This window comes from Oncorhynchus keta, chromosome 24 (assembly GCF_023373465.1).
Source record: "Oncorhynchus keta strain PuntledgeMale-10-30-2019 chromosome 24, Oket_V2, whole genome shotgun sequence".
Lineage (NCBI taxonomy): Eukaryota > Metazoa > Chordata > Actinopteri > Salmoniformes > Salmonidae > Oncorhynchus > Oncorhynchus keta.
The window spans coordinates 6258693-6285444 of record NC_068444.1 but is presented as its reverse complement, the minus strand read 5'-3'; the positions used below and the strand labels follow the sequence as shown (position 1 = coordinate 6285444).

The following is a 26752-nucleotide window of genomic DNA, read 5'->3' as shown; positions in this document are numbered from 1 at the left end:
TTGTGTGTAGGCCAATAACACGTAATCTCAAATTAATCCATTTAAAATGCAGGCTGAAAACCTTCTGAAGAGCCTGATTAGACTTTAAAGCACTTCTTTGGGTGTTGGAAAGTTGAAACTAAGGCTACGTTTACACACGCAGCTCAATTCTGATATTTACGGGGCAGAAAAGATCAATTAGTGGAATGAGATCAGAATTGGACTGCCTGTGTAAACGCAGCCTAAAAAAAACTAGCATACATCGCATCGAAATTCTACACGTTAAAATCGGTGCGAGCTCAGTTCACAATTTACTTTCAGAGGTGCTGGGTACTACTGGTGTGTCTGAGCCCTAAGCGCAGTAGATCTTAATAACATCGACGCCTCTCTTGACCTTGTTTAAACCTCCACTGACTGACTATGTGTTGATGTGCCAAGCAGTTTGACCAGCTCCAGTCCATCAGCATTAGCTGTATATACATATAGGCCACTATCAGTTGATAGTGACTGATGGTCCCCCAGAATGTGAAAATATACTCGACATCCTCAGTTTTCCCGGCTCGTATAGGAGTAATAAAAGCCTAGTTCATACATTTTTTCAGAAATAAAAAGTTAATTTAAATAAAATAATCTCTCAATTTATCAGGGGGTGTAGCAGAACCCTCGGCACCCCTTGTTCCCTTGTTCCTATGTCAACCGCAAATCTATATAATATATTTTTTATAAACAACTTGCAACCCACTTTGTACAGCCTTTATAAAGTCTAACTTATAATGTAAAGTGTAACCCCATAGCACAGACCTATCGGGGAGGTGATGATGCATATGCTATATTAGGGTTTGCCATGATGTGTCATACTAATTAAAGCTTTCAGGAGGAGCGCTAAGCCACGAGGCCATGATGATGATGCAATGTTTTGAAGGCTTATTGATTCAAGTAAACCTTGTAGTAACTAAGCAACCAATTTGTTCTGTCGTACCTTTGCCATTTGCTTTCTTTGAGGCATTATTTTGGCTCAATTTGACCTCTCTTTTTTAAGTTTACACAGGCAGCCCAATTTTGATCTTTTGCCACTAATTTGTCTTCTGACCAATCAGATCAGATCTTTTGACCATAATTGGGCAAAAGATCCGAATTGGGCTGCCTGTGTAAACCCAGTCATAGAGGTTTCAGTCTTGACTATTAGGAGAAGCCCTACATGAGCTCAAAAGGTAATGTTTTGGTGGTCCTGTGTAGCTGACTTGGTAATGTTTTGGTCATCCTGTGTGGCTGAGTTGGTAATGTTTGCTGGTCCTGTTTAGCTGAGTTGGTAATGTTTGTTGGTCCTGTGAGGCTGAGTTGGTAATGTTTTGCTGGTCCTGTGTGGCTGAGTTGGTAATGTTTTGGTGGTCCTGTGTGGCTGAGTTGGTAATGTTTTGCTGATCCTGTGTGGCTGAGTTGGTAATGTTTTGCTGGTCCTGTGTAGCTGAGTTGGTAATGTTTTGCTGGTCCTGTGTAGCTGAGTTGGTAATGTTTTGCTGGTCCTGTGTGGCTGAGTTGGTAATGTTTTGCTGGTCCTGTGTGGCTGAGTTGGTAATGTTTTGCTGGTCCTGTGAGGCTGAGTTGGTAATGTTTTGCTGGTCCTGTGTAGCTGAGTTGGTAATGTTTTGCTGGTCCTGTGTAGCTGAGTTGGTAATGTTTTGCTGGTCCTGTGAGGCTGAGTTGGTAATGTTTTGCTGGTCCTGTGTAGCTGAGTTGGTAATGTTTTGGTCATCCTGTGTGGCTGAGTTGGTAATGTTTTGCTGGTCCTGTGTGGCTGAGTTGGTAATGTTTTGGTGGTCCTGTGTGGCTGAGTTGGTAATGTTTTGCTGGTCCTGTGTAGCTGAGTTGGTAATGTTTTGCTGGTCCTGTGTGGCTGAGTTGGTAATGTTTTGCTGGTCCTGTGTAGCTGAGTTGGTAATGTTTTGCTGGTCCTGTGTAGCTGAGTTGGTAATGTTTCGGTGGTCCTGTGTGGCTGAGTTGGTAATATTTTGGTGGTCCTGTGTAGCTGAGTTGGTAATGTTTTGCTGGTCCTGTGTAGCTGAGTTGGTAATGTTTTGCTGGTCCTGTGTGGCTGAGTTGGTAATGTTTTGCTGGTCCTGTGTGGCTGAGTTGGTAATGTTTTGCTGGTCCTGTGTGGCTGAGTTGGTAATGTTTTGCTGGTCCTGTGTGGCTGAGTTGGTAATGTTTTGGTGGTCCTGTGTAGCTGAGTTGGTAATGTTTTGCTGGTCCTGTGTGGCTGAGTTGGTAATGTTTTGCTGGTCCTGTGTAGCTGAGTTGGTAATGTTTTGCTGGTCCTGTGTAGCTGAGTTGGTAATGTTTTGCTGGTCCTGTGTAGCTGAGTTGGTAATGTTTTGCTGGTCCTGTGTGGCTGAGTTGGTAATGTTTTGCTGGTCCTGTGTAGCTGAGTTGGTAATGTTTTGCTGGTCCTGTGTAGCTGAGTTGATAATGTTTTGATGGTCCTGTGTAGCTGAGTTGGTAATGTTTTGCTGGTCCTGTGTAGCTGAGTTGATAATGTTTTGATGGTCCTGTGTAGCTGAGTTGATAATGTTTTGCTGGTCCTGTGTAGCTGAGTTGATAATGTTTTGATGGTCCTGTGTAGCTGAGTTGATAATGTTTTGATGGTCCTGTGTAGCTGAGTTGATAATGTTTTGCTGGTCCTGTGTGGCTGAGTTGGTAAACTGGCAACACCAGGGTCGTGTGTTCGAATTCCGCTGGGGTCGCCATACTAAAATGTATGCATGGACTACTGTTTTTCACGTTGGATAAAAGTGTCTCCTAAATGGCATCAATGTTACTTCATTATAATCATTGATTACAACGATTCCTGCTTCATTTGTTTTGCCAAATGTGTACCGTTTGCTTTCTTCAAGGCATTATTTTGTCCCTCTTGTCTCAATGCATTCTCTGTAGCAGTGCAGTCAGACCACGATTGCCAGTATCTACCACACGAGGAGAAAAGAGCTAGAGTACCAGTCCGCGTGGACTGATTACGTGCTAACAGTCTGAAAATAATAATAATAAAAACATCAGCAGGCGAAATACTCTCACTAGCTAATCCTCTCAGGCATGTGTGTTTCGAGCAGGGGTGTCAAACCAATGCTCCTGAAGGAAGGCTGCATTTCATCCTTCTGTCTGATGTGGTACTCCTGTAGCTCATTTGATAAATCATGGTGCTTGCAATGCCAGGATAGTGTGTTTGATTCCCAGGACCAGCAGTAAGTAAACATTTTACACACGCGTGGATAAAAAGGGTCTGCTAAATGGCATATATTATATTGATGATTCTGTCTGAGAGTCGTGGGTGCGTGTGGACAGACCTTGTAGGGAGGGTCTGGGTGGGTGTTTTTTTATTATTTTAATAAAGAACAATCTGCCTGAGTGTAAATCCACAGTCTAAGGCACAGAGACTGTAAGCAGCTGGCCCTGTTTTATCTTTGGCCTGACCGTGGAGATTCTGAGATCCAGGATGGAACGGTTGAGTCCCAGTTGGACTGTTTGGCCCACATGGACTGGAGCGGATATCCTGGGTTTAGGACGAAGGTCTTCAAAGCTAATTTGATCATTGGGATTCCTGGACTGACTCAAGAGATCTACGTTTACACAACCTGATTGGTTCAAATATCAATTAAGTGGCAAAAGATCTGATCTGATTGGTCGAAAGACCCACAGTTATGATAGAGGTAGTGCATGTTTAATTAGTCTACCTGGACTCATGCAATCTTATTGGCCTATTCACAATCTAATATACCTATTCACATTCTAATAGGCCTATTCACAATCTAATATACCTATTCACAATCTAATAGACCTATTCACAATCTAATAGACCTATTCACAATCTAGTAGGCCTATTCACAATCTAATAGACCTATTCACAATCTAATAGACCTATTCACAATCTAATAGACCTATTCACAATCTAATAGTCCTATTCACAATCTAATAGACCTATTCACAATCTAATAGACCTATTCACAATCGAATAGACCTATTCACAATCTTATTGTTCTATTCACAATCTAATAGACCTATTCACAATCTAATAGACCTATTCACAATCTACTATACCTATTCACAATCTAATAGACCTATTCACAATCTAATAGACCTATTCACAATCGTATTGGCCTATTCACAATCATATTGGCCCATTCACAATCTTATTGTTCTATTCACAATCTAATAGACCTATTCACAATCTAATATACCTATTCACAATCTAATAGACCTATTCACAATCTAATAGACCTATTCACAATCTACTATACCTATTCACAATCTAATAGACCTATTCACAATCTAATAGACCTATTCACAATCTTATTGGCCTATTCACAATCATATTGGCCCATTCACAATCGTATTGTTCTATTCACAATCTAATAGACCTATTCACAATCTAATATACCTATTCACAATCTAATATACCTATTCACAATCTAATATACCTATTCACAATCTAATATACCTATTCACAATCTAATATACCTATTCACAATCTTATAGGCCTATTCACAATCTAATATACCTATTCACAATCTTATTGGCCTATTCACAATCTAATATACCTATTCACAATCTTATTGTTCTATTCACAATCTTATATACCTATTCACAATCTTATTGGCCTATTCACAATCTAATATACCTATTCACAATCTTATTGTTCTATTCACAATCTTATATACCTATTCACAATCTAATTGGCCTATTCACAATCTAATATACCTATTCACAATCTTATAGGCCTATTCACAATTGTATTAGTTCCTTGTGCTAGAAGCAATGCAACAGTTACTCTGATTGAATCCGGTGTGAGTGGGCTGGTCTGGCAGGCACCACACAGCCAGAGCCTCCAGGCAGCTAGTCGGGGTGGCTCATATCTCGTGCTGGTGGTTCGCCACAGCTTTTATCTGTCTTCCATTAGCTAGTGCTAGCAGGAGCTCGCTCAGTCGATCTGTATGTGGGTGGTGCTTGATTGCTAGGCAGCATATGGTCCCTGTATCAGGTCATTTCTGCTGCCATGCTTTTAAGCAACAGCCTTCTGCCTTCCCTGCCCTCACTCAACGATAACCCAGAGTAGGCTCGCTGTTGTAGCCTGTTGACTGTTTTACACGTCTACCAATAGGGAATTGTTCTTATTCCAAAACAGTTTGACATGCCTATGAAATGTGCTATCTATGTATTTAACCTGGGCCTATGGATGACATGCAATTAAATATGAAGAATGGTTTGTACGTCATAGAATGATGTATGTGTCTACGCTTGGCTGATAATTAGACATGAATTATTAGCTCGCATGTGACAGTAGCTACCTTTGTAGTCTTGATTTTTTTTTTTTTTTTAATAACGAAATGATACAATGTAGCAACACGACATGAAAGAGATTGATAACAGTGTTGTAACATGTAGGCTACACGCTTCGGGGGTCTTTGCTCATCACCCCTCCTTGATTTGGTCATGTCTAGTCCAGCTTGTTAAATGCAACGTATATACACCATGTAACGTCTTATTTATAAAGCAGATTACACTTTTAGGGCAGGGTCGGACATCAGTCAAATTAGCCACTCACGGACATAGGAAACATCAAAGTTACATGTTCATCTCCCAGTGTCGCACATTGGTTTTAAACATGGACTGACTTTGATGTTGGCTTTGATCTATCGCAGGATAAAGTTGGGTTTAGAGTGTAAACGGGGTTACGACTAGAAAGGGCAGATATCGGCCATAGCATTGGCCAATATACAGAGGCAACATTGACAAGAAAACCGTTTCCTCCTTCATTGCGAGGGAGGTACGGTTTCTTTACTCTGTGACACATATATAACACGGTAATAACATGACAAAACTGTACAAACACCCGTCGGCTATAGTTCATACAAATTCAGGCATGTTACCATAGTCACTGTGTTTATCTTTTGGTTGGTGGGTGAAAATAAGAGTGGCGACAGTTTGCTTACCATCTTGCCGGTTGGATGATGAAATAGGTTGACCAGGAAATGAGGACTCGGGGAGAAAAAAACGATATAAAAAGAGGGTCTCGCTATTACAAAAACACGGTGCTAGTGATATTCAGGTTCTTGTTTTTTGACTCAACTCCTGTCTTTTTAACGTCGGTTTCACTGCAGTGGCACAGCGAGACCCATAGGGCGGGGTCAGTGTCGCCGAGGAGGGACAAGAGATGTGTGGAGAGGAGACAGCAAGTAGCCTACATTTCAAGATAAAAGTCCCTCCTCTGCGTTACATAATAACTTGTTTGTTTCATTACCTTTATAGCAGTCTATGTACACGGAGAGACTGAAATGCCATTTGGCACTGTAGCACCCACATTAGAAGAAGACAAGGTTGGCCGTGGAGCAGTTTTAAGGGAAGTGCCTTGTTCAAGGGCACAACGGCATTGGACAGCTCACATGCACATCCCCGCCAAATTCATCCCGCTTGAGCATTAGGTGAAACAGAGAACTTTTATTTTCAAGATCTCGGCACAATCTCAATGCCATCTTGTTGCTATACTGTCGCCAATAGAGATGGAAGACTCTAGTGCCCAAAAGCCAATTTAGCATTGGCATTGCCATTGAGGACTTTCACCATTTTGTAAGTAGTCAACTGGATGGGATTTCCTATGGCTTAATAAGGAAGGATCACATAATTCCATCCAGGCCATCAGGATGGATCAGCCAATGAACTACACTAATGAACAAACATTCCATAACTCCAGGTGGCAGTAAATCACCTACCTTGTCCCTATACCTGTTCAGTCAGGTACACCCTCTAGGTGGCAGTATGCACCCTTTCAGTTTGTTTACCAACTCATCCAGGCTGTATCACAACCGACAGTGATTGGGAGTCGTCTAGGGCGGCACACAATTGCCCCAGCGTTGTCCGGGTTTGACCGGCTTAGGCCGTCATTGTAAATAAGAATTTATTCTTAACTGACTTGCCTGGTTAAATAAAGGTCAACATTTTTTTTTCATTATTAAGTAGAAAGGAAAATAAGTAGAAGAAGAAAATGGACTACTTCAAAATGGAGATGGTCTCAATGGCGCTGCCCATGCTCTCACAGATCCCATAATGAGACAGATACAATGTTGCGTCCTCTACCTCTATGGGAGAGGTACATTACAGTGCATCTTGTGGAACTGAGCTTTGGATTTTTTTCCCTGGCAAATGTCTGTTTGCATATGTGCACCAGTGCCACTTAGTGGTGGAAACTGTGCAGTGCATGCAATATTATCCCTATTCTACACACCCACTGTACGGCTACTGCTATTCTTTTAGAGGCGACACAAGGGCCCTGGGGATGTTGTGTCCAGTTCCACACCCCCTCCTACACTCGTTAGGGACAGGTGGTCCTATGGGGTCTATCCTTCACTCGTTAGGGACAGGTGGTCCTATGGGGTCTATCCTCCACTCGTTAGGGACAGGTGGACCTATGGGGTCTATCCTTCACTCGTTAGGGACAGGTGATCCTATGGGGTCTATCCTCCACTCGTTAGGGACAGGTGGTCCTATGGCCCAGTCCTCCACTCGTTAGGGACAGGTGGTCCTATGGGGTCTATCCTCTACTCACTCGTTAGGGATAGGTGGTCCTAAGGGGTCTATCCTTCACTCGTTAGGGACAGGTTGTCCTATGGGGTCTATCCTCTACTCACTCGTTAGGGACAGGTGGTCCTATGGGGTCTATCCTTCACTCGTTAGGGACAGGTGGTCCTATGGGGTCTATCCTCCACTCGTTAGGGACAGGTGGTCCTATGGGGTCTATCCTCTACTCACTCGTTAGGGACAGGTGGTCCTAAGGGGTCTATCCTTCACTCGTTAGGGACAGGTGGTCCTATGTGGTCTATCCTCCAGCATTAACCACTAAAGTTCTCACCCATCTTGCCTAATCCCACAGAGCCAACAATAAGTGGTCCCCTGTGGGAATCAAACCCACGACCCTGACGTTGCAAGCACCATGCTCTACCAACTGAGCTGCAGAGATCTAACCCAATTATTACGTAATAACTTCCTAAAAGAGTTATTTTTATGCAAGATTCATCAGTGGTGAACGTTGTCATACTTCATTTCCAAAGCATGCAAGTCCCCAAACTCCTACTAGGAGCTATGAAAGCATACGAAGCCTGTTCCTTTCGTGTTTTTCTCAGACAGCAAACCTATGGAAGATCATTTTGCTAAAGCAACTGACCCAAAAAACACAATTACCCAGGTAGCACTTGACTATATGTCATGGTATAGTAATGGCCAGATATTAAGAAATGACATGGGAAAATAGTAATTACACAGTAATTACGAAAGAAAACACACATTGGTCATCCCAAACATATTTACTATTCAAATACCTTCACAAAATGGTTAAATCTACCATAAACGTTTTTTTAAAACACATCCATAAACATTGTTTTTTTTAAACACATCCAGTAATCGCAATGTTTTAAAGTTCATAAGTACACTTCACAATGCTCTGATCATTTACATGTTGCTGCTTTTTCACTACACATCTCACAGTAAATGACAGTTTTCCCCAACTAATAATAACACTTTAGCATATTTACTTCTCTAAAATATTTTAAGAATGAAATAAGAAACATGAGCAGAAGGAGCAGCAGAAATATGACATTCTGATTGGTCAGAAATATGACATTCTGATTGGTCAGAAATATGACATTCTGATTAGTCAAAATCAGCATAACTATAAAACAAGATAAATGTATGGATTAGTCCAAATATTTTGTAAAATCTTCTAACTGTAAACATTCACATACAGAGTACATATTAACATACAGCATTCTTATATATGCATAGATACTACACACACACACACACACACACACACACACACCTAACATTAATACGTATAGCTATAACACACGCCAACATACAGCAAATGAAACATCTTTAGTTATTTAACAGCAACATTGTCATGCTATGAGGGGTTCCACTCTGGATCTGATACACACTGTCTATCACTACCCAGCAGCTGATCGTCATTCAGCTCTCATTTCATGTTCATCTGGGTCGTGTTCGTTAGGGCACACCGTAGGAAAACATTTTGCAACGGAAATAAAAAAAAAACAGGCATTTCTGTTGGCTAATTACAGGTAGTAACAGTTTCACTGTTATCTTCCGTTTTTTTTTTGTGCCTAATGAACACAACCCTGATGCTGCCTGTGTAGGCTTTGGTTGGTACCATCAGACAAACAGCTCCTTGTTGACCCACATCAGGCTGCGCGTATCGTTGGGCTTGCACTCGTACTCGATGCTGTTGAAACTGTTGCCTCCCTGGCAGTGGTCCCTCTTGTTGTAGTTGTAGTACTTCACCTGCCACACCACTTCAAAAGAGCCCACCTCTGGGAACTGGGAGGGGAAATGATGGGACCGGCAGAGTTAATCGGTTAACTCCAGTTCACTTTTTGATACTTTTAGTGCACCATTTATGGAAACATTGAAAATACAATCTATACAGCTAAATCACAGGAGGCTGCTGAAATGAGGACGGCTCATATAATAATGTCTGGAACGGAGCAAATGGAACGGTATTATCAAACGCATGGAAACCATGGAAACAATGGAAACCATGGAAACCATGTGTTTGATGTGTTTGATACCATTCCTCTGATTCCACTCCAGCCATTACCTGGAGCCCGTCCTCCCCAATTAAGATGCCACCAGCCTCCTGTGAGCTCAAAAACAAAAACAAGTTGACATTGAGGTTGTTTTTTAAAAAAGGCCCTTACAGACCACGATTGGCCCGCCAACGAAAAAACAATCACTGCTCCTGTGTGTCCTCTAATGACCCTGCTAATCTGATAAAGACAGAGAAATTGACAAATGGGAGCAGAGCTAACAACTAACGAGTTGTTGCTGTGCGTGAAATAAAATGTGGCCCTATTTGAGTGTTCGTAATAAAAATCAGTTTACAGGGATTGGTGTTTGTGCTCATGTATGTGTCTTTGCTAGGCTAATTGTTTGTTAGCGGGACCTGCCTAGCCTGCTAAATGTTTGTTAGCATGATAAATGTTTGTAGCCCACAGCTAATCATGCTAAGGCTACATGGGTGCTGTTGAGGCTCATGCCATTCGTCACATTTCAGTCCTTATTGTGACGATAGTGCACCTGTTGTGTGATCGTATGCTACTGGTGTGATCGTATGCTACTGGTGTGATCGTATGCTACTGGTGTGATCGTATGCTACTAGTGTGATCGTATGCTACTAGTGTGATCGTATTCTACTAGTGTGATCATATGCTACTATTGTGATCGTATGCTACTATTGTGATTGTATGCTACTAGTGTGATCGTATGCTACTGGTGTGATCATATGCTACTATTGTGATCGTATGCTACTTTTGTGATCGTATGCTACTAGTGTGATCGTATGCTACTGGTGTGATCGTATGCTACTGGTGTGATAGTATGCTACTAGTGTGATCGTATGCTACTGGTGTGATTGTATGCTACTGGTGTGATAGTATGCTACTAGTGTGATCGTATGCTACTGGTGTGATTGTATGCTACTGGTGTGATAGTATGCTACTGGTGTGATCGAATGCTACTAGTGTGATCGTATGCTACTGGTGTGATCGTATGCTACTGGTGTGATCGTATGCTACTAGTGTGATCGTATGCTACTGGTGTGATCGTATGCTACTAGTGTGATCGTATGCTACTGGTGTGATCGTATGCTACTAGTGTGATCGTATGCTACTGGTGTGATCGTATGCTACTGGTGTGATCGAATGCTACTAGTGTGATCGTATGCTACTGGTGTGATCGTATGCTACTGGTGTGATCGTATGCTACTAGTGTGATCGTATGCTACTGGTGTGATCGTATGCTACTAGTGTGATCGTATGCTACTGGTGTGATCGTATGCTACTGGTGTGATCGTATGCTACTAGTGTGGCCGTATGCTACTAGTGTGGCCGTATGATGCTGGTATGATTGTATGCTACTGTGGCAGTGCCTTTACCACATGGGTGCTTTATCCTAGCCGTATAGCATACCTGACATGGCTAATGCTTCAGGCTCTACCTGGGACTGCTTACTGTTTAGCCATCAATGTTCATTGATATGTTATTCAGGCACTGCAATATGAGGAGTGTTTATTTAAGCTTTCTGCCTGTTTAACTTTATGGTGTTCAATTAAGGACATTATTGATTGTATTTAACGTGTGTGATGCAGTAGTGGGCATATATGTAAAGATCTAACTCCTTGAGCCTTTGAATATAACTTTGCACGGTTAATTATATTTCCATGTACCACTTTCCTCCTAGAAACCACACACACTTGTTGTATAATTACCTAAAGTGAACTGCAGTGTGTTGTGTGGGGACAGTAAAACCCCTTTTCCCCTGACATCTACCTACCTCATCCCCATATTGTTTTTATTTACTTTTCTGCTCTTTTGCACACCAGTATTTCTACTTGCACATCCTCATCTGCTCATCTATCACTCCAGTGTTAATTTGCTAAATTGTCATTACTTCGCTACTATGGTCTATTTATTGCCTTACCTCCTCACAATTTGCACAAACTGTATATAGACTTTTTCTCCCCTATGTGTTATTGACTCTACATTTGTTTATTTATATCTCTGTGTTGTTTTTTGTCGCACTGCTTTGCTTTATCTTGGCCAGGTCGCAGTTGTAAATGAGAACTTGTTCTCAACTTGCCTACCTGGTTAAATAAAGGTGTTCTCAACTGACCTACCTGGTTAAATAAAGGTGTTCTCAACTAGCCTACCTGGTTAAATAAAGGTGTTCTCAACTGACCTACCTGGTTAAATAAAGGTGTTCTCAACTAGCCTACCTGGTTAAATAAAGGTGTTCTCAACTGGCCTACCTGATTAAATAAAGGTGTTCTCAACTAGCCTACCTGGTTAAATAAAGGTGTTCTCAACTTGCCTACCTGGTTAAATAAAGGTGTTCTCAACTGACCTACCTGGTTAAATAAAGGTGTTCTCAACTAGCCTACCTGGTTAAATAAAGGTGTTCTCAACTGACCTACCTGGTTAAATAAAGGTGTTCTCAACTAGCCTACCTGGTTAAATAAAGGTGTTCTCAACTGGCCTACCTGGTTAAATAAAGGTGTTCTCAACTGGCCTACCTGGTTAAATAAAGGTGTTCTCAACTAGCCTACCTGATTAAATAAAGGTGTTCTCAACTAGCCTACCTGGTTAAATAAAGGCGTTCTCAACTAGCCTACCTGATTAAATAAAGGCGTTCTCAACTAGCCTACCTGATTAAATAAAGGCGTTCTCAACTTGCCTACCTGGTTAAATAAAGGTGAAATTAGAAATTAAAAAACATCCGTTGGCTCTGTTCTCACCGGGCATCTCTGAATCAGTACATGGTGTTTAGTAGAGGTCCTTCACACATCTCTGAATCAGTACATGGTGTTTAGTAGAGGTCCTTCACACATCTCTGAATCAGTACATGGTGTTTAGTAGAGGTCCTTCACACATCTCTGAATCAGTACATGGTGTTTAGTAGAGGTCCTTCAGACTCTAGCGATATTATTATTATATTTTGGTTAAAGACAGTTTGTTTTATCAATTTACCTGATTTTGCTTACTGGACAAAATCACAACGTCAATATTCTTGTAATGTTTTTTTTTAAATATATATATATACAAAAATCAATTTGATCAAATTCTGAATTTTCGATGAATCACGCTTAATCACAGCAAATACTGCGATGAACTCTTACAAATGTTTATTGACGTTTTAGTAATTTAGCAGAACCTCTTATCCAGATCGACTTGATGCAATAATCTCAAGGTAACTCAGTGAGAAAACCACTTATCACAGTCATACAGTAGTAAGTACATTTGTCCTCAAAGTAGCCATAAGAAAAGTCGATGCTAGTAAGAAGAAGGCAAGTGAAAATAAATGCTGTGGATGAAACTGTGAAGCTTCAGAGATTTCATCATGAACAGTTGCCTCCTGATACTGTAAAGCCTACACGTGTAATGGACTCATATGGACCATGCATAGCCTGGTTCCCAGATGTGTTTGTGCGGTCTTGCCTCAATAACTATGGTCATGGCATGACAACAACCATAGGAGTTGGCTTTAACATACAAACAGATCTGGGACCAGGCTAGATTTTTTTTACATTTTTTTTTTTACATTGAATTGAACCTTTATTTAACTAGGAAAGTCGGTTATGAAGTAAATTCTTATTTACAATCTGGGACCCCGGCCAAACCCGGACGACGCTGGGCCGTAGGGTGTGATGCAGCCTGGACTCGAACCAGGGACTGTAGTGACGCCTCTCACACTGAGATGCAGTGCCTTAGAACGCCACGCCACTCTGGCAGATATCAAACAGATCTGGGACCAGGCTTGGTGATGTAGATATCAGACAGATCTGGGACCAGGCTTGATGATGTACATATCAAACAGATCTGGGACCAGGCTTGATGATGCAGATATCAAACAGATCTGGGACCAGGCTTGATGATGTACATGTCAAACAGATCTGGGATCAGGCTTGGTGATGTAGATATCAGACAGATCTGGGACCAGGCTTGATGATGTAGATATCAAACAGATCTGGGACCAGGCTTGTTGATGTAGATATCAAACAGATCTGGGACCAGGCTTGATGATGTAGATATCAAACAGATCTGGGACCAGGCTTGATGATGTAGATATCAAACAGATCTGGGACCAGGCTTGATGATGTAGATATCAAACAGATCTGGGACCAGGCTTGTTGATGTAGATATCAAACAGATCTGGGATCAGGCTTGATGATGTAGATATCAAACAGATCTGGGACCAGGCTTGATGATGTAGATATCAAACAGATCTGGGACCAGGCTTAAGATGATGTAGATGTCAAACAGATCTGGGACCAGGCTTGATGATGTAGATATCAAACAGATCTGGGACCAGGCTAGATGTCAAACAGATCTGGGACCAGGCTTGGTGATGTAGATATCAAACAGATGATGTCTGGGAGATATCATATCAGACAGATCTGGGACCAGGCTTGATGATGTAGATATCAGACAGATCTGGGATCAGGCTTGATGATGCAGATATCAAACAGATCTGGGACCAGGCTTGATGATGTAGATATCAGACAGATCTGGGACCAGGCTTGATGATGTAGATATCAAACAGATCTGGGATCAGGCTTGATGATGTAGATATCAGAAACTATTTGTAATGTGACTGGTAAACTGCTCTGAATTAACTTATCTATTTAATTGTTTTGTCTACTTGTAAATTGTAAAATATTCTATAATAATAATATAATATATGCCATTTAGCAGACGCTTTTATCCAAATGTGTGCATACATTCTACGTATGGGTGGTCCCGGGAGTCGAACCCACTACCCTGGCGTTACAAGCGCCATGCTCTACCAACTGAGCTACAGAAGGACCATTCTGTCTGTAATGTATTTTTCATTATGTGTTGTCATGGTGTCAGCTAATGTGGATTCTAATAAAATCCTAAAGAAATACAGAACAAATTCCAGTCAAACTGAGTTTTCCCTTTACTACCTGTATGCTGATCTGTACAGCTTGTCTGTCTCCGCTCTTGGTGTGTGTCACGCCCTCTGTGTCGTAGACGCCAGTGTAGACCACACACTGGGGGTCTCTAGACCGTTGCTCCAAGGGGAATTGGACTCCACCTACACTCATGGTGCTGACGACCAGGACAGGGTCACAACAGTTAGGGAGAGATCATCAATCAATAACAGTTATTTTATAACGCCCTTTTTTTTTTACATCAACAGTTGTCACAAAAGTGCTTTATTAACAGGAAACCCAACCTAAAACCACAAACAGTAAACAGTGCAGATGTAGAAGCACAGCAAATCTCCCTATAGGAGGAAGGAACCTTGAAAGGACCCAGGCTCTGAGGGGTGGCCAGTCCACTTCTGGCTGTACCGAGTAGAGATTTAAGGGTACGTGTGTGACCAAATGCAGACCAGATCGTTTTTTCAAGACGTTCAAACGTTTATAGATGACCAGCAAGATCAGCTAATAACCATGATGGGTGATGACTGTTTATCTGGGGGAAACGGCCAGTGGTTGTTTTGACATTGCAGCTGACAGTAAAGACAACTGCAGAATGACTGATCTACAAAATCGGGGTGAAATATAGATCATCGGTGTAATGCAGGAAACGCTGAAGGCCTAATCCGGAGTGGATTTGACACAATCTGGCTGCGCCTTCTGTCTCCCTGCACCCTCCGGACTCTAGCCAATGTCACTGTCGTCACTATCTGGCCAAATTGGAAGCCCGGTCTAGTTCTACAATGTATATTCTTAAAGCCAATTTTGACTTTGCAGTTTGGCAATCTTAGTGGGAACCCGAGTGAACCGCGTGCGCTCTGACTTGTCGCCTTCAACCTCGTACGGCTTGTGTTTTTATCAATGTTCTTAATTAATTACCAATTTAATAATATTAGTAAATTAGATTAAAGCAGGGAAATAATATGATAACAATAATAATATATGCACCGATTATTCTATTTCACATTATGAAAAACTGATATAATGTAGATTTTGGATAATACAATGTAGTCAAAACATCAACAGGCGGTGTCGAAATATAGCCTATTGAAGTGTATAGACACTATATAGGTTATCAGAAGAATATTGCCTGATTATCTGTAATACGTTTCACCCCACTATACTTACGTTGCCTCCACATCCCCAGGTTTGACAACCACTTCAATGTTGTACTTGGACCCGGTTAGCAATTTAATCGTCCTGGTTTGGCCAAATCTCGCTCCGTCCGATTTGAAGAACACGGCACTGTTATTTGGTAGCATTTTCAACGATATTCCGATTTTGACGAGTTCGAGAGCCATTCTTCTTGAAGTTGAGGGATGAGGTTGTGCTCAAATCCAATCCTACCTGAGTTGACAAGAGAGGGGCGCAGGTGTGAAACGGTGGCCACTCCGGATTCCAAACAGAACTATCGATATAGAATAATGTTGTGTCGTGAAAGCACAGGTTTAAAATGTAAAAACTCATCGCTGGAGGCAGAGCCTAAAGTAAATTTCCACTGTCCTCGTGAATAATCCCATACACACACACATAATCCTCCTATAGACGTAATCTAAAGGAGATCAAGACTAAAACAATTTGGCCCGGTAAACAACTTGGCCCGGTAGTGAAATAATACATTTTTAAAAGACAGTTGAAATTTGCATGCCGTGTACACAGAGAGCGGGAGACTATAGAGGGAAACAAAGCGTCTCGAATGGTCAGATCATAGGTGGGTTCGCTGACAACAGCACGAAAACGATGCGGACGCTTCAGTGGGGCAGAAATCGTGAGTTGTGATTCTGGATGGCCAGATAGATAGCAACAATGACAAATAAACTGTCACGTGGGAAATCGTGACTCCTTTCAGTTATTTTAATCTTGTTCTTTATACCATGTCTTGTTCTCAGGCGTTTTGACTGATTTCATATCAATGCTAATATGACAACAAGAAAAAAAAGTCGATAGATAGCTACCCAACAATTGTAATGATGTATTAGAGACAAACGCAAATGTATATGTTTTCAATAAACATTGGAAATGAAATAAATGTTGTCAACAATCTAAACCAGTGTGTTTTGTCCCATAGTTGCGCACACGTCGGTTTTGTTGCTAAACAACCAACCCATCTGTCGTCCCAGTCAATATTCACTCATATAGACAGGTTTGTGCCTTTCCAAATCATGTCCAATCATATTGAATTTACCACAGGTGGACTCCAATCACGTTGTAGAAACATCTGAAGGATGATCAATGGAAACAGGATGCACTTGAGCTCAATGTTGAGTCTCATAGCAAAGTGTCTGAATACTTCTGTAAAGAAGCTATTTCGGTTTTTGGTGTTTAATACATTTGCAAAAATGTCTGAAAACCTGTTTTCGCTTTGTCATTATGTGGTATTGTGTGTAGATTGCTGAGGAAATTGTTTTATTTTCATCCATTTTAGAATAGTCAAAGGGTCTGAATATTTTCCGAAGGCGCTGTATCCTCCAAACACCGCTTCTCGGGCATTATCACATCAATAATAAGGAATTCTCTTCGATCACCCACACAAATTGGGGAAAACCAACAGTCTTTCCTATTGAATCCCATTGTAAAAGAGGCAACTTTGTTGTCGATTTTTTTTGGGGGGGGGTTATACAGAGATATCATCGAGAAGAAAAAGAAACGCACACCTATTTAGACGCATTCTTGTGTTCTAACTACCCGCTATTCAAAGTGCTCTGAACAAATTAAGGGAATTGTTCACAAACATTGGCACATCCTAAAATCCGATGATAGTGTCGGTAAATGTGTTTTCGGACCTTCCCTTGGTCGTATTCCCGTTGGACAGAAATCTCAGAAACCAATTGGTACACTGATTTTACCACCCCAAGACATTCCTGAACAACGTCTGTTTGCGCCCCCTTCTGGATGGAAATTACACATGGAATGGCTGTGCTCAATGCAATGGCACTTATAAATGTAGATCCTTCAAACACCCACAAACAGGGAAATCGATCCCAATCAAAGGTGTTATTACGTGCTCCACTAAGGCAGTTATTTATCTTATAACTTGTCCTTGTGGTAAAAAAAAATATGTAGGTAAAACAAAGCGCGAATTAAAAGTACGTATCTCAGAGCATCGTAGCACCAGTAGGTGTAAAAACTTTACTTCTTGGAGGCAGGCCACTCGATTTGGTCTCTGCGTTATATTGGAATCGAACATGTCACCCTCCCTAGGAGAGGGGGTGACCTTGATAATTTATTGTTAAAACGAGAGGCTGCCTGGATCTTTAACTTAAAGACCCTTGCGCCCTTCGGTCTCAACGTAGACTTTGATCTGAAGCCATTCTTGTGATTATTGTGACTTTGCCATTGTAATTGTTTGTAAGCTTGTGTAGTCAAATGAATGTATGATCTAACTATTTGTTGTTTATATGCTATGCTGTTCTTTGTATGACATTGTAATATTTGATAATTAACCAATGATATTAGGCCCCTCTTGGCCATGATTACAGACACCTGTGTGTTTTTTAACCCAAAATAAACGAGTCATCCCGCAGTGTTTGTGATTATACCCTGATGAAGGCAGCTTGCCTGTCGAAACGTTGGTAATTACATTTTTTTTTTGCACCTGAGCTCCTAGAGTGTGCGGCTCTCTTTGGTTTTCAAGTTTACGGAGATATCAAACATGCCGAAAAAGCTGCTGTGTTATTTAATGTACATGTAGCCAGGTTTAAAAAATACCCACATAGGGAATTAGAGCCTGCGAGAAGAGCCCTGTGGCCTCACGGGTACTTTAAGGGTACTCTGGGTAGAGCGAAATGTACTTGGTACTACAGTAGAGTGGTTTCATCATGGTAGCACATTCCAGATATCGATTTATAGCCATTAATCTAAAATAATTCATATATTTTAAACAAGACCACTTTGTTTGTCATAGACGGACACGATGATTCATATGAGACGAAAGAAGAGTTCCTAACGAGTTCGGGAAGTCAAGCTAGAGCTGTGTGATGCCTTCACAGCAATGAGGGCAGGCGTTTTGATCAAGAGACCGTTATAAAATATGCACAATTTCTAACACTAAACATACAAATATGTATTTTAGTTAAGGATAAATCTTAGTTATTTGATTATGCTATATTTAAAAAGCATACAAATCATCTCAAAAGTGACACCACGGCAATTTAAATATTTTTACCAGAATGGGGAGATTAACCTTTTGTTGCAGCATTACTAGTTATTGTTTATTGCCCTCTCATGATAAATAATGATGAATAATATAATCTTTAGACATGTTATACTTTCCTGAAATGCAGTTTTGTAATTTACTAAAACAAGCAGACAAGAAAACTGTGTTTGAAAAAAAAGGTAAAGCTTTTTTTCTGTCCCCCAGGAAGACCTGTCGCCAAATGGGGAAGACTAACCAAGATAGGTAACCAAGATGGCCCCAGTTTTCCCATCCAAGATGGCCCCAGGAAGACTAGCTGTCGCCATCCAAGATGGCCCCAGGAAGACAGGACATTCTGTCGCCATCCAAGATGCCCCAGGAAGACCAAGATAGCTGTCGCCATCCAAGATGGCCCCAGGAAGACATAGATGGCCCCAGGAAGACATGCTGTCGCCATCCAAGATGTCGCCATCCAAGATGGCCCCAGGAAGACGCCATCCAAGATGGCCCCAGGAAGACTAGCTGTCGCCATCCAAGATGGCCCCAGGAAGACTAGCTGTCGCCATCCAAGATGGCCCCAGGAAGACTGTCGCCATCCAAGATGGCCCCAGGAAGACATGCTGTCGATGGCCCAGGAAGACCTGTCGCCATCCAAGATGGCAAGATGGCCCCAGACTAGCTGTCGCCATCCAAGAAGACTAGCTGTCGCCATCCAAGATGGCCCCAGGAAGACTAGCTGTCGCCATCCAAGATGGCCCCAGGAAGACATGCTGTCGCCATCCAAGATGGCCCCAGGAAGACATGCTGGCCCCAGGAAGACTAGCTGTCGCCATCCAAGATGGCCCCAGGAAGACATGCTGTCGCCATCCAAGATGGCCCCAGGAAGACTAGCTGTCGCCATCCAAGATGGCCCCAGGAAGACTAGCTGTCGCCATCCAAGATGGCCCCAGGAAGACTAGCTGTCGCCATCCAAGATGGCCCCAGGAAGACTAGCTGTCGCCATCCAAGATGGCCCCAGGAAGACTAGCTGTCGCCATCCAAGATGGCCCCAGGAAGACTAGCTGTCGCCATCCAAGATGGCCCCAGGAAGACATGCTGTCGCCATCCAAGATGGCCCCAGGAAGACATGCTGATCCCCAGGAAGACTAGCCATCAGCCCCAGGAAAGACTAGCTGTCGCCATCCAAGATGAGGATCTGTCTAATAAATCAAAGCAAAGACTAATCCAATATGACCCCAGGAAGACCTGTCGCCATCCAAGATGGCCCCAGGAAGACTTGTCTCCAGATCCCCAAAAGCAATTGTCATTGTCCATGGTGCTGAAACTGGTCATCAAGGCAAGGCTCCACTATCAAAAGCAATTGTCCATGGTGCTGAAACTGGTCATCAAGGCAAGGCTTCACTATCACGTCTATTTTCATTTGTAGGCTACCAGACATACCAAATTAAGAGCAGCACCTTTGAAGGAATTTGACCCAGGTCGGCATCACTAGGCCTACACTACAGTCAGAGATGTAGTTCTGAATGAGCTCACCTGGGGAGAGGAATATGCTTCGTGTCCACACTTCATATTCATTCCCTTTGATTGGTTTAACTATTCATTAGAAGTAAATCTAATACATTATTTTTGGTTTAAACTGGCTGAATTTGTAAACAAGTGTCTAGCAAGAGAGGGCGCTATATGACATCTACTTGTCAAACTGGATTAGAAATGACTTGGTTCCCACAAAACCCATGTATTATTTAATTGGCAGAAGGAAGAACATTTGTATAGTTTTTTTTATTGGATGATTAAATGATTGATTAAAATAAAGTCACATATTGTATATATCTAAGGTCACAGACTGTAGACATTAACATTCTCACACTAGTGTCAGCGTATCCCCCAAACTCAGTCCTCTGGGGAACCCAAAGGGTGCACATTTTGGCCCAGCACTACACAGCAGATTCAAATACTCAAAGCTTGTTGATAAGCTGATTCATTTGATTAAGCTGTGTAGTGCCAGGACTAAAACCCTAAATGTGCACCCCTTGGGGTCCCCCAAGATAAGAGTTTGGGGAAACACTGCACTACATAGAACAGTGAATTATTAAAGCTAGTTACCAGAAGTGCTGCTTGACAAGTTCAGTTTCAGCCACTAAAACATTCAGTAGGCTACAGGGCTGTGTTAAGTTGGGCAAAATGTAGCAAAAAAATGTTTTAAACAAAAACTAAACTTGGAAGTGTTTCTCTAGTAAGCAACCTCTTAGTTTCACAACATCGCAGGTTTTTGTTTTTTCTCCCACTGAACACAACCCAGGAATCCAATTGGTATGCAGTATGGATGGAACAAGTTTAACTTATTGATTCACCGTTAACACAGACTTAAAAATCAACAAGGTAAACATTACGACGGCTGAATGATGGCGAAACTTTCATCTAAAAATACATTGAAAAGTGACACCATTTTACAATCGATTTCACAAGTTGAATCAAAAATAAGTCACATCTCATCCGTTTCCTTGATGCTTCAGTAGCCCCCAGGAGTTTTTCCTGACCGTGGAAAAACTCTGGGCCCCTAGTTACAGCTGCAATAAAAAGGTACAGAGATATCCCTGATCAAGTCCTGTGGTCAGGAAAAACTCAACCATAGAGAACGATAGAGGACTCTGAAGAAAAGCCCCTATTAGCATGGACAGTGACATTGAGGACTTACACCATTTTTAAGTAGTCAACTGGGTGGGACTTCCTATGGGTTAAGGAAGTCTCACATAATTCCATCAAGGTCATCAGGCGGGATCAGCCAATGAATTATATTTGTGCGCAAACATTCCATAACTCCAGGTGGCAGTAAAAACACCAGCCGTGGCTTCATACCTGTTCAGACAACACCCTCTAGGGGGCAGTATGAACCCTTTCAGTTCGTTGACCAACTCATAGAAGTAGCAGAAGAAGAAAATGGACTACTTCAAAATGGAGATTTCCTCAATGGCGCTGCCCATACACTCACAGGTGCCATAATGGGACGGATACATTGCAATCTCTATGGTATCATAATGGGACAGATAAGTTTATTTTTTTATTTTACTAGGCAAGTCTATTAAGAACAAATTCTTATTTTCAATGATGGCCTAGGAACGGTGGGTTAACTTCCTTGTTCAGGGGCAGAACGACAGATTTGTACCTTGTCAGCTCGGGGATTCGATCTTGCAACCATTTGGTTACTAATCCAACGTTCCAACCACTAGGCTACGCTGTCGCTCTGATGATGTCTACAGTATAAAAGAAAGGCAAACATTGATCAAAAGCAAACATTCTGAACAGCACAGATACCACAGCTCAATTAAATATATACAACCACTATGCTTTACAGTACGTCCACACCCCTGTTTCCTTGGTAACCCCAGTGAAATATCTACCATTATTCTAGGTATGATTACAAAGTCATTTTCCACAACAACAAAAAAACGATAACTGCTTGGTCCTGTGATAAAGAGTGGCTTCAATAAATAAATAAAATAAATACAGCCGAAAATGGATTTGGTCACCATATTTCAGAGCAACTACCAAGTGTACTGTCAACCACTGTCATCCTTTCTGTAGCGAAGAGCACTTGTGTGCATTAGTATGTCAGCAGCAGCAGTCACGGAATAACATGGATGGGATGATTGATTGAGTGACTGGATTCAGGCCTCCTTTCTTTTTATGATGAGAGGACCGACGTTATCCCCCGTCTCCTGGTTGTGTTTAGCATGAGCACCATCACAGTAGGGAAACTGAGGGTGAGAAACCTTGTTAGAATACACCGAATAAATCTTTCAATTCCTTGACTTGTTCTGCTCAAAATGCGAGTAATAACAGACCCCCTTTACTAGCCTACCGTTTGTTAAAGGCACATGCTACAAAACAAACAGAAAGAAGCTCTCCTCACAACCACCTCGTACCATGCCACGTGTCTATGAATTTTCTTGTGGTTAAGACATGGCTCCAACGTATAGCGAGAAGTTGTGAAACTAGAAACTAAATCAAAGAGCGTAAAATTGACAGCTAGCCTACCTTCTTAGATCTCCAACACCTGCAGTACACCGCCTTATCTCCGAGGTCCTCGATGTCGAAAGCGTGCACCACTTTGAGGTTGTCTTTCTGCAGGTCCAAGTTGACCTTGGGCTTGACCCCTGACCCCTTGGAGAGGTACTGGAAGAGGAGGATGCCCGCAGCTGTAGCTCCTGCAGTCACACCGATGGCTGCCGCCAACTCCCCTGTAAAACAGAAACACAGACTGATCCAGTATCTACTTCAGCTATGCCTCCAACTGCAATACAACAAACTAAATATCACCAACACTATTGGAATAGCTTCCCATTCAGTGTTAAAGCAGTATGTTAAAACCCTACAAAACTTAAGATAACTACAGTTCAGGCAGAAATGTATTTGACTGTTCCAACACACACATTTGCACAATATTTAGAAAGCATAAACCATTTGTTGTTTTATGGTAGGAAGAGCAGTACATGTTTAAGTTATGGTTTTTTACTTTACAGGTGCATTAGCCCAATAATGGACTAACGGAGCCTAGCATTATCTAGGCTAAGGGTTATGTTTTTAAGAATTAGTTTAGGGGAAGGGTTAGCTAACATGGTTAGGGTTAGCTAACATGGTTAGGGTTAGCTAACATGGTTAGGGGAAAGGTTAGCTAACATGGTTGGGGGAAAGGTTAGCTAACATGGTTGGGGGAAAGGTTAGCTAACATGGTTAGGGGAAAGGTTAGCTAACATGGTTAGGGGAAAGGTTAGCTAACATGGTTAGGGAAAGGTTAGCTAACATGGTTAGGGGAAGGGTTAGCTAACATGGTTAGGGGAAAGGTTAGCTAACATGGTTAGGGTTAGCTAACATGGTTAGGGGAAGGGTTAGCTGACATCGTTAGGGGAAGCTGACATGGTCAGGGGAAGGGTTAGCTAACATGGTCAGGGGAAGGGTTAGCTAACATGGTCAGGGGAAGGGTTAGCTAACATGGTCAGGGGAAGGGTTAGCTAACATGGTCAGGGGAAGGGTTAGCTAACATGGTCAGGGGAAGGGTTAGCTAACATGGTCAGGGGAAGGGTTAGCTAACATGGTTAGGGGAAGAGTTAGCTAACATGGTTAGGGGAAGGGTTAGCTAACATGGTTAGGGGAAGGGTTAGCTAACATGGTTAGGGGAAGGGTTAGCTAACATGGTTAGGGGAAGGGTTAGCTAACATGGTCAGGGGAAGGGTTAGCTAACATGGTCAGGGGAAAGGTAATTTTTTTTAACCTTTAATTAACTAGGCAAGTCAGTTAAGAACAAATTCTTATTTTCAATGACGGCCCGGGAACAGTGGGGTTAACTGCCTGTTCAGGGGCAGAACGACAGATTTGTACCTAGTCAGCTTGGGGGTTTGAACTTGCAACCTTCCGGTTTACTAACATGGTCAGGGTCAACGCTCTAACCACTAGGCTACCCTGCCGCCCCAAGCTAACATGGTTAGGGGAAAGGTTAGCTAACATGGTTAGGGGAAGGGTTAGCTAACATGGTTAGGGGAAGGGTTAGCTAACATGGTTAGGGGAATGGGTTAGCTAACATGGTTAGGGGAATGGGTTAGCTAACATGGTTAGCTCATGTAACTTTAGACCGTCCCCTCGCCCATACCCGAGCGCGAACAACAGTCACCCACGAAGCATCGTTTCCCATCCCTCCACAAAAGCCGTGGTCCTTGCAGAGCAAAGGGAACCACTACTTCAAGGTCTCAGAGCAAGTGACGTCACCGATTGAACCGCTATGTAGCGCGCACCACCGCTAACTAGCTAGCCGTTTCACATCCGTTACACTAACATGGTAAGTAGTCGAAAAGTTGCTAATTAGCTCAAATGCTAAAGTTTGGTCATGATGACATTTGAACTCGTGAACCTTTGGGTTGCCAGATATTCGCGTTCTACACCAACCCTACTATCGTTTTCGCCTTCACTAATCATCTGTTATGCCGAGAAGAGTATTTTATGTAACCATACTAAACAACATATCATATACTCATTGAGTGTCTCGGATTTACGTTAAATATCTTACGTCTAGTCTATAAACCCAGGCTGAGTGTCGGGGCTCTTAAACAAAACTCCCCCCATACAGAAGACCCCTACTACATCCAAAACGTGTGTAATATAATAGTACTGGGCCTCGGGAACAAAGGCAACTAAGCACTGATGGGTTATAAAGTGGAAGGACAGAATATTTAGCTGAAAAGGTATTGCATTGCCTTTGTAAATAATCCATCTCTTGCAGTCGTCACATTTTGGCTTTAAATGTTGACACAGGAATGTAATTGTATGAAATGAAATGGGGCCTATAAGGCTCGAGCTAAAACATGCCAATGATATACGGTATAACCTTGTACAAAAATACTCTTCTCGGCCTAACAAACTCTTAAAGCCAGCTGACATGGCTAGTTAATAGTAGGCAATAATACAAGGTCGCAGTTTTACGAAATGACAGGCATGGAAACGTTATGTCCATCGCCAAAAAAATAATTACAGATTACATTAGCCAATGTCATAAAAAAATAGTTCACATTATTTGGAAATATTTAGCTAAATAACAACCTTTTTCGCGGCAACGTATGTACGTAACTAGCTAATATAAGTGATATTTTTGGATAGTTAACATGGCATATTTACCTTTTGACAAGGAAACGTTTGAACTCATGGCTTGTAACTTGGAACGAATACAGGCAGTCCTGTTGAACAAGCGTCGCTAACTATCTGTACGTCTTAAATAATGCGTAGTAAATAGCACATACTTTAAGAGAATGATTGAAAATGTAAACGCACTTATTTTTCTTGTGTGTTCCGGTAGACTAGACGCTGGTTTGCTGCCTTTCTCAGGTCGGAGTGCGAATTGCACATTGAAATATCTTATAACCAAAAAGGCATTATATGGTCAATCCGAAGGTCTGCATTGGCCCTGCAGCGCACGTCCTGGGCTTCGCTGAGCAGCGCAGAGCTGTGGTGACCGATATTGTCAAGGAAGTGAGTTTGTGTTTATGCAGGACCTCCAGCCCCCACCTGCCATCAACCAATAATGTCAATGCGGAGCTATACGGCGCCCTCCACATTATTACCAAATTTGGGAGGCTCCACAATTAGGTCACAGGCTCATACTGAGCCTCCGATCACATGTACAGATCAAGCATACATTGGCTTTGAATTGGCTTCTACACTCATAGTTGCAGAAAGCTGGGATAGAGAAACCACAACAGCCTCCTTGCTATTTCGCTCTGCCTGTCATTTGAGCCCAAAATTATTACAAGCGAAAAGGTGTTTACGCCAAATGTCCTCCTATCCTCAACATAACAGGCCATGCATCAAAGTCAATTTATGCTCGAGGCATGCAGAGGCCAACTCCAGCTCCGTACCACATCGCCAAGTGCCTCCCAAATTGTTTAACAATGCAGAGGGCTCCGTAAAGCACCACATTGACATGATTGGTTGATGGTAGGTGGGGAAGTGGGAGGTCATGTTTAAACACAAACTCACTTCCTTTACTACAACTTCCTTCACAACAGCTCTGCAAAATGCAATAAGTATGAATGCCCTGACTTCTGCAGCCGTATCACCGTCAATGCTGCTCGGCCAATGCAGATGTCGGATTGACCATGTGGAGAAGAAAAATGCCTTCCCGCTCCTCTCTCCCCCACTCACATTGCCACTCCTGGGTCAACACCTAGTTATGATACTGCGACACCCCCCCCCAACGGACTACCACATCTACCTCCTCATAGTTACCAACCATATCCTCCTACCCCAACATGAGCTGGGATCCACAGAATGTGAACACACAGCTAGCATCTAATTATACTGAACAAAAATGTAAGCGCAACATGTAAAGTGTTGGTCCCATGTTTCATGAACTGAAATAAAATATCCTAAATTTTCCATACAAAAAGCTTATTTATCTCAAATTATGTGCACAAATTTGCTTACATCCCTGTTAGTGAGCCTTTCTCCTTTGCCAAGATAATCCATCCACCTGACAGGTGTGACATATCAAGAAGCTGATTCAACAGCATGGTCTTTACATAGGTGCACCTTGTCCT

General features: G+C 42.2%; 3 protein-coding genes across 4 annotated transcripts in view; all 3 read right to left on the bottom strand.

Moving 5' to 3' along the window:
- The window catches only part of LOC127911337 (calcineurin subunit B type 1-like), a 57521-nt gene extending 51341 nt beyond the window's left edge, over positions 1-6180 (bottom strand). The window contains exon 1 of the mRNA XM_052477553.1: positions 5961-6180. Coding sequence (XP_052333513.1) covers positions 5961-5963 — 3 coding nt within the window. The 5' untranslated portion in view covers positions 5964-6180. The remainder of the gene's footprint in view (positions 1-5960) is intronic.
- Positions 6181-8305: 2125 nt separating this feature from the next.
- LOC118402614 (CB1 cannabinoid receptor-interacting protein 1-like) lies at positions 8306-16624 on the bottom strand. 2 transcript variants are annotated; one of them, XM_035800785.2, is made up of 4 exons: positions 16492-16624; positions 15665-15883; positions 14519-14663; positions 8306-9354 (listed from the first exon to the last, which is right to left on the bottom strand). In XM_035800785.2, exons 2-4 carry the CDS (start codon positions 15835-15837, stop codon positions 9190-9192), a joined length of 483 nt encoding a protein of 160 aa, XP_035656678.1. In that variant the 5' UTR covers positions 15838-15883; positions 16492-16624; the 3' UTR covers positions 8306-9189. The 2 variants fall into 2 exon arrangements, with proteins under 2 accessions (XP_035656678.1, XP_035656677.1); XM_035800784.2 differs by lacking the exon at positions 16492-16624 and having other exon boundaries at positions 15665-16147.
- A 3807-nt stretch (positions 16625-20431) lies between these two features.
- cisd1 (CDGSH iron sulfur domain 1) lies at positions 20432-25675 on the bottom strand. The gene is made up of 3 exons (XM_035800875.2): positions 25335-25675; positions 22707-22909; positions 20432-22426 (listed from the first exon to the last, which is right to left on the bottom strand). Exons 1-3 carry the CDS (start codon positions 25360-25362, stop codon positions 22337-22339), a joined length of 321 nt encoding a protein of 106 aa, XP_035656768.1. The 5' UTR covers positions 25363-25675; the 3' UTR covers positions 20432-22336.
- Between the last annotated feature and the right edge of the window lie 1077 nt (positions 25676-26752).

Bases quoted from the DNA above. Each gene is read 5' to 3' on its own strand.
- LOC118402614 (XM_035800785.2), bottom strand. From the start codon at position 15,837: ATGGCTCTCGAACTCGTCAAAATCGGAATATCGTTGAAAATGCTACCA. The intron at 14,664-15,664 runs GTAAGTATAGTG...CCTGGTCGTCAG, and splicing joins CCTGGGGATGTGGAGGCAAC to CACCATGAGTGTAGGTGGAG. The intron at 9,355-14,518 runs GTAGTAAAGGGA...TTCCCCTCCCAG, and splicing joins CTGTACAGATCAGCATACAG to TTCCCAGAGGTGGGCTCTTT.
- cisd1 (XM_035800875.2), bottom strand. From the start codon at position 25,362: ATGAGTTCAAACGTTTCCTTGTCAAAAG. The intron at 22,910-25,334 runs GTAAATATGCCA...TCTGTTTTACAG, and splicing joins AAACGTTTCCTTGTCAAAAG to GGGAGTTGGCGGCAGCCATC. The intron at 22,427-22,706 runs GTAGGCTAGCTG...TCTCACCCTCAG, and splicing joins GGTGTTGGAGATCTAAGAAG to TTTCCCTACTGTGATGGTGC.